This window comes from Limulus polyphemus, unplaced genomic scaffold, assembly GCF_000517525.1.
Source record: "Limulus polyphemus unplaced genomic scaffold, Limulus_polyphemus-2.1.2 Scaffold2513, whole genome shotgun sequence".
Classification (NCBI taxonomy): Eukaryota; Metazoa; Arthropoda; class Merostomata; order Xiphosura; family Limulidae; genus Limulus; species Limulus polyphemus.
In genome coordinates this window covers 40,109-48,555 of record NW_013668123.1, presented here as the reverse complement: position 1 = coordinate 48,555, position 8,447 = coordinate 40,109, and the positions used below count along the sequence as shown (strand labels likewise).

General features: G+C 32.5%; 1 protein-coding gene across 1 annotated transcript in view; it reads left to right on the top strand.

Annotated features, from left to right (window-relative positions):
* The window catches only part of LOC106467170 (cob(I)yrinic acid a,c-diamide adenosyltransferase, mitochondrial-like), a 14,723-nt gene extending 6,303 nt beyond the window's left edge, over positions 1-8,420 (top strand). Inside the window, exons 5-8 of the mRNA XM_013927490.2 lie at positions 1,284-1,381; positions 4,411-4,475; positions 4,932-4,991; positions 6,313-8,420. Coding sequence (XP_013782944.1) covers positions 1,284-1,381; positions 4,411-4,475; positions 4,932-4,991; positions 6,313-6,421 — 332 coding nt within the window. The 3' untranslated portion in view covers positions 6,422-8,420. The remainder of the gene's footprint in view (positions 1-1,283; positions 1,382-4,410; positions 4,476-4,931; positions 4,992-6,312) is intronic.
* The last annotated feature ends 27 nt before the right edge of the window (positions 8,421-8,447 follow it).

The following is an 8,447-nucleotide window of genomic DNA, read 5'->3' as shown; positions in this document are numbered from 1 at the left end:
ATAGTTAAGTTTGGACATATAATAGTACAATGTGTTTCAGATGTCTTCTAACATAGTTAAGTTTGGACATATAATAGTACAATGTGTTTCAAATGTCTTCTAACATAGTTAAGTTTGGACATATAATAGTACAATGTGTTTCAAATGTCTTCTAACATAGTTAAGTTTGGACATCTACTAGTATAATGTGTTTCAAATGTCTTCTAACATAGTTAAGTTTGGACATATAATAGTACAATGTGTTTCAAATGTCTTCTAACACAGTTAAGTTTGGACATATAATAGTACAATGTGTTTTAAATGTCTTCTAACATAGTTAAGTTTGGACATCTACTATTACAATGTGTTTCAAATGTCTTCTAACATAGTTAAGTTTGGACATCTACTATTACAATGTGTTTCAAATGTCTTCTAACATAGTTAAGTTTGGACATATAATAGTACAATGTGTTTCAAATGTCTTCTAACACAGTTAAGTTTGGACATATAATAGTACAATGTGTTTCAAATGTCTTCTAACATAGTTAAGTTTGGACATCTACTATTACAATGTGTTTTAAATGTCTTCTAACATAGTTAAGTTTGGACATCTAATAGTACAATGTGTTTCAAATGTCTTCTAACATAGTTAAGTTTGGACATATAATAGTACAATGTGTTTTAAATGTCTTATAACATAGTTAAGTTTGTACATATAATAGTACAATGTGTTTTAAATGTCTTCTAACATAGTTAAGTTTGGACATCTAATAGTACAATGTGTTTTAAATGTCTTCTAACATAGTTAAGTTTGTACATATAATAGTACAATGTGTTTTAAATGTCTTCTAACATAGTTAAGTTTGAACATATAATAGTACAATGTGTTTCAAATGTCTTCTAACATAGTTAAGTTTGGACATATAATAATACAATGTGTTTCAAATGTCTTCTAACAAAATGGTTAAGTTTGAATATATGATTGTTTAATCTGTTTTAAATGTCTTCCAAGATGGTTCAGTTTCAGTGCTAGAACAAATCTGTTTCACAAAATTGGTATATTTTCAAGGATATGGTATCGTAATGTACTTCAGAAATATCAGTGTTAGGGTTCAGTATATAGTGGAAGGAGATTCTTATGGTTTTGGAGATTCTTTCACATTGGTTAAATTAAATATATTTCCTTGTTACTTATTTCCAGAAGGATCCAAGTTTATTAGATTTGTGTAACGAACATTATTAATTGAATCATACTTTTTTTTCAACACGAACGTTTGAATTTGAAGCAGAATGATCTGTTTCAGAACGAACGGAGTTCTCTCCGGAGCTAGTAGATGAATTAGAGGAATGGATTGACAAACACACGGAACATTTGCCACCCTTAAAGAATTTCATCCTTCCGGTATGTACTTAAGCATTACCGATGTTAAAGAAACTAGCCTGTAGATATGAATGTTTGGGCTAGTGGGGAGTTAGAATTCAGTAAAGCATATGTTTTGACCGATGATTGAAATATAAAAAAATCATGCAAGAAATTATTAACATAGATATTATGTCGTATCATATTGTAGTGAAAATTTTTTACCACTGAGAAATCAGTTAAGTCTGTGTAAAAGTATAAGTGAAATTTCATTTTATACAAACTAATGAATTTTAACAGATACTTGCAAAGGTGGGTGTGCCACATGTGGTTCTAATTTCACTGGCTTTGAAAGTTGTAGGAAAATTAGTTTCACTTTTTAGTGAGGAGAATTTCCAAAGAACTACATCTATTTTACATTTGTCTACAAGTTCCTTTATTCCGAACTTGTTTTTAACTTCTTCAAAAATAAATGACGAGTTTTAGAAATGGATGGTAATAAAGGAAAATGTGAAAGTGCCACCAAATTCATAAAAATGATAAAATGAATAAAGTGTGGAGCACATTTTTGTAGAAATGAAATGTGAACTATAAACCCTCAGGTTCACAGTCTGACATGCTAACCACTGGGCAATACCCAGCCCTTATGGGTATCAGAGATTTGGAAGTAATAACTAAAGCAGTAGCAAAGGGGTAAATTTAAGTGGCTGTCGAACTTGTAAAAATGAGAACGTGTTTAAAGTCGGGTTTTTTTTAGAATCCCTGTGGAGCATACCAAAAACACCCTAAATGTTTCATGATGTACACTTTGGTCAGTTACGGACAGATAAACAGTTACAGCCACTTTAGAATGTAGATTTTCTGTATCGTTGAATAAGAAAAATGACCTTGTATTATTTTTATACCATTTTTAATTTATCAACAAGAGACAAAGGATGTTTAAAACATTTTAACAATAAGCTTTATACTGATGCATGCACTATAGAAGTAGTTAATGAGATTTATATTTTCTCTCGTTAAATGTAGGATCATGATAATTAAGTCTCTTTATTGAAAGCTACCATCCATTTGATGTTATTAGCTAATACGCTGTCAAATTTTATATACAAAAAATTATTTTCTGTGCATATTGGTGGTGTGGTGCTATACAGTTTTTTGTTAAATTAATTTGAAATAATTTAAATAGTTCTTGTAAATACTAATTTGAGTAATCATAAATATATACGGGGGATTATTAGTTATTTAAAAGTGGTAAAATAGGCTGAATGCCAAAAAAAATAACTTTTGAATTTTGTATAAATTATAGATAAAAATGCTTGTTTAGTGACACAAACCAGAGGAAACTGAGTTATTCAACAAGTTATATATTCCACAGATTTTGTTAAATGTGTTATCCCTAAATGTCACGAACTTGAGAGTGTGTCACTTACAAAACAGTCACATCAGACTGGCATTAGCTAATTGACCAGACCTACATTTATGATCTTATCCTAGCATTTAGTGCACAGTGATGGATTTCTTTGACTAAACTCATATTCATATGTTCTGGGATATGCACTTGCTACCTTTGCATACAGCTTTGCTTCTGTTACAACTATTTTTATAGAAAATCACATTACAGATTGGAAAAAATAGTAAAGTTATAGACAAACCATTTTAAAAAATTAATAAATTTTAACACATTTCTGTGCGTCACAGTGTATCATCGAAGAAAAAGTCATATGAACATAGGTACCATACAACTGTACCACTAAAATATCATATATTACTACTGTAAACATATTTAATCACTTACAGTGATTTAAAACACTCTGTAGTCACCGAGAAAGACACTAGACTATGATAGAATGCATGACATGGGCCTGGCTTCATCTCTCCTCCCTGGGTGGTGGGGTGGCAGTGGAACTTAACGCATGACATGGGCCCGGCTACATCTCTCCTCCCTGGGTGGTGGGGTGGCAGTGGAACTTAATGCATGACATGGGCCCGGCTACATATCTCCTCCCTGGGTGGTGGGGTGGCAGTGGAACTTTTGCTGACTCTTCTTAGCAATTAAAAAAATCATACAACTTTTTAAAATTGATGATATTTTTTAAAACTGCTAGGGAGAATGAATTTGGGGGTACGCGACCCACTCCAGCATTCCCCTAGAATCAGACCTGGTATGGCAGGTTTTTAACCATTGGTTTTATTGAAATTGTTTTTAACCTTTAATACTTTAAACTTAATTTTGTCTGGTGTGTGTCAGTCAAAAAGGTTGTTAGAATGTGAAATACATTCTTGATTCTGAAAACAAAACAACAACTTGAGATTGTAATGCAAGAGCACATTTTATAAAAACATTATAACCGTATCATTGGCACATTTGTTAACCCTCAAATGACCAACATGTTTTTATACCGTTGGGGTCCATATATTGTATCATATTGAATAATTTTATGTTTTAACATCTCAGAAAACGCAGTGTAAAGAACTGACTAACACAATTGATGAAATTGCTAATTTTTTCTGCAAGATACATAGAAAATCCTAGCAATAATTAGTGGGATTAACTGCAATATTGGCAGAATTTTGTTTTGTTTGATTCATAGGTTATTCGGGATCCTGTAACCAACAACGAGATGGACCCACAAGCAAATTGGTGTATAAAGTATTTGGAATAATGTGTCTTAAAACTGTGTAACTCTAGGGTTAAAGTTTATAGTAGGGTTAACATCATTCTTTATCAGTTTCTGTCATTATAATTTGTCGTGCGCTTATGTAGAGACAAATTGGTATTGTAGGTTCTTATAAAGTTAACATTAGCTTACAACAAATGTAAAGTTTTTCCGATTGTTCAATTATTATTTATAAATTCTAAAAATCATTTTATAAAATAATTGTGATCTCCGAATAAAACTTCTGTTAATATTTAATTTTATAGATACTTAAATAGTAGTTTTGTATTACAGTGAAAGTTCTGACTCAATACTCCAAAAAATTTATTTTTACAGATAAGTATTTGTAATTTGTTTTTTATTTGATGGATTATAAAACTTGTTATAACTGTGGTTATACACTTTTCGCTATAGTCTGGTGGACAGTCCAGTGCATACTTTCACGTAGCTCGAGCCATCTGTCGTAGAGCAGAACGAAGGTAAAGAAATTATTTTTTCATTATGTGTAGTTGTGTTGTTTTTTTACATATAAAGCTTATAATGGTTGATCCATTTTAACTTATTCAAATAAATACGCAAATGTATAAGTGTGTCTTTGTATGTTGTAATAGAGGAAGTTATTTTTGATATATAAATTCAAAGAAAAAAGGAAACATGCATATTGACAAGTAACATTCGATAGCTTAATCAATACACGTTATGTCATGCTATACCCCAGGACATACAGTATGTCTCAGGGCATGTCATAGTTTTTTCCAAGAAAAACATCGATAATTAAATGTAAAATACAAATAATTAATAAAAATGGAAGAAAAACTCATAACGAGTCATGTTATAACAGTGAAAGAAATGGATATTTTCTTAGCATTGGTTTACGTGTTTATTAACTCTTGCAACTTTTAATTAGTATTTAATTAGTTTGATTTTTTTTTCAGAGTTTATCCATTAATATCAGCAGGAGAGGTAGATCCAGATGTTTTGAAGTACTTGAATAGGTAAATAATATTAATTATTTGTTGTTTGAACATTTGGTAAGATATACAAACAATAGGTAATACGGGAACACAGCCAGTTGACCATTACAAAACAGTATTATTCATCATTACTGAGAATTCCTGTTATTTCAACAGTTATAAACATAATAACTGTATATAGCTAATCCCAAATAGTTAAAGGTTTATGTGTGTACTTTAAAATTTCTTATGTCTGTTTGTCTGTGATGAAAGTTTTTTTACTTACTAACCTCTGATCATCATTAAACTTTCAGGGATTCTTGGATATACCCCAGAAAGTTTCTAAAAAAACGTATTTTATTAGTTTGACAAACATTTTAGTTTTCAACCTTGACTACTGCCTTACAACCACCAAAGGACGCACATGTCATGCCATCCGTATGAAACCAATAGAAATGCCATCCTGGTATGGGTACCTTTGCTAGTTTAAAATAAACAGATTTATAATTTAAGAACTATTTTGTATCGGCAAATCATGGCAGCTCCATTGCTTCTTAAATTGTCAGTTAGTTTATTTGAAATTACGTCTAGGTGCAGATAAGGATAGGATAATTTCTATTGATATTACAAGAAAGGATATGTGAAACAGGATATTTCCTGATGAGTACACTGGAATTGGTGGCAACTGCTTGTAGAAAAAAACACAAGTGTAAGGGGCTATGTTTTGAAATTTTTCTGTCGTTCTCCCTTCGGATGAAAGACTTTCGAAATGTTGTCCTCTACACTCGTGTTTTTCTACAACGGGCAGTTGCCACCCATTCCAGTGTACTCATCACGAATACTCTGCCTAAAAAATCTATCAAATGATATTTCCAGTTAGTTTATTGACTGTAGGATCATGTTTTATCAGTTGGTTTATTGACTGTAGGATCATGTTTTATCAGTTCATTTATTGACTGTAGGATCATGTTTTATCAGTTGGTTTATTGACTGTATGTGATCCTACAGTCAATAAACCAACTGATAAAACATGATTATTTTATCAGTTAGTTTATTGACTGTAGGACCATGTTTTATCAGTTGGTTTATTGACTGTAGGATCATGTTTTATCAGTTGGTTTATTGACTGTAGGATCATGTTTTATCAGTTGGTTTATTGACTGTAGGATCATGTTTTATCAGTTGGTTTATTGACTGTAGTATCATATTTAATCAGTTGTTACAGTTTACTAAGATTTTAAGGTAGGAAACATAACTTGTAGCAATGATTATATTTGCAAATCAAACATCGAACAAAGTTTTCAATCTATTCTTGATATTCAGATAGAAGTAATTACAATGTTAAACATCTTTTATTTTTCAGACTGAGTGATTACCTATTTACTGTGGCTAGATTGACAGCCAAGATCGATGGTAAAGAAGAGAAAATATACAGAAAACCAAGACCTGAGAGACATTCTGAGAGTGTATAGGATATATATATTGAACTCCATGTATATATACACACATACATGTATATATATAGAGAGAGAAAGTAGTTATTTGTTATAGAGTAAACTTGAATATAAAGTTAAGAGATTGGTCATTTATAAATCAAGAAATATTCTATTTGGTGATGTTAATCAGAAACTAAATTTCAACAGTTTCACTGTGCATTGTGGAGTAAAATGGCTTTTGTTGGTCAGATGTAACTTTGTATCACATGCGAAATTATTGAGTTATGAAAAAATGAATTAATGAAAAAAAACAACTAAATACTAGGTTCAAATCAAGGCTAAAAGCTTAATCAACTACTAATATTTTTTTTTCACTAGGTAATTAGATGTATGACTATAAACTAATCCTAAAATATGATGCTTTACAAAAAGGATTTGTATCAATGTTGTCCAGTTTGCATCAGTTCTAATGGTTTGAGAGACTCTGTGTGTGTGTGTGTTAACAGCTGCTTTGAGTGACAAACCCTTGCAACATCATTGCTTCTTAAATTGTACGTCACTTACTTCCAAATGCCATTGAGAAGCCAATACATCATGATCAATAGATAACGAAGAACAGTACCAGATCCCTTGATGTGAGGAACCACTGACAGGGTGGCAGCTGGTCAATATAAGATTATTGCGAGCTGGATGAGGCTCATACATTGGTCAACAGACTGGAAAGGTTTACAGGTGGTGAAGGAAAGCTCATCAACATGCAACCACAGAGTAGATGATTGGTGTGTGGTCCTTATGGCAAGAAAACAATGTCAGGGGACAAATATTGATTCTTCCTGATCTTGGAACAACACGAGATAGAACAGTTTCCACCTAAACAATCGGGAATCAGTTACATAATTGTGGTCTGTATGTCAGACTATCTGTTAGGTACATCCCACCATAGGAGAAACTGGGAACTAGTGGAATTGTGTCCTCTTGACAGATGGGTGATAGCTTGGTCTCCCAAGAGGTTTTGGGCATGCACGTATGTTGAGAGAGTAATTGCTACTATTTGCTTAAATCATTAAAACACACACATACTGGATACAGGAATAGCCAGCTTTGTACATCTTCATTAGAGGTATTACAACTGACCAGAAGTAGAGTAGTGGTGGGGACAGAATTAGCCAGCTTTTTACATCTTCATTAGAAGTACTATAACTGACCAGAAGTAGAGTAATGGTGGGGACAGAAATAGCCAGCTTTGTACATCTTCATTAGAGGGACTACAACTGACCAGAAGTAAAGTAGTGGTGGGGACAGAAATAGCCAGCTTTTTACATCTTCATTAGAGGTACTATAACTGACCAGAAGTAGAGTAGTGGTGGGGATAGAAATAGCCAGCTTTTTACATCTTCATTAAAGGTTCTACAACTGGCCAGACTACCCATTTTTCCATCCTGTTGAGGGGCTGTTGACCTCTATTTTGTAATGATGAACAACAGTACTTACTTCCATTGAGCCATTTAATTGAAATGCCTTTTGAAGGATGAAGGTATTGAATGTATGGACTAGTTTGTGGGGTCATGAAACCTTAATCCTTAGGGGTACATCTGTGGGAGGAATCTTGGGTGATGTGTTGCAGCTCTTCAACAACCACCAAAACACAACTATTTCAGCCTTTATTATTGCCTTGAAGGAGGAATGATCATATATTTCACAACAATTGATGACTGTGTTAATTAGGAACATGCCCCATCATTGTTAAAAGTGTGTTGCTGTCCGTGGAGGCCACATTCCTTATTGTGAGTGCCCCTATTCACTTTGAGGGTTGAATAATTGAATGGCTTCTTCACTTTATGGAATATCTCAAATATTGTACATTTTGGTCAGTATGAAGAAATTTGTGTTATTTCCTGTAGACTAGGTTATGCTAGGTAGTACCAAGGGTTGTCTAGTAACTGTAAAGTCTGCTGACCCTTTAATTTTCTCTGTGTGTGTGTGTATTTCATTGATAAATAATACAATTTTTTGTTCATTAAAAACTGGCATATAATCTGGTATTGTTTTTGTAGTTATCTAT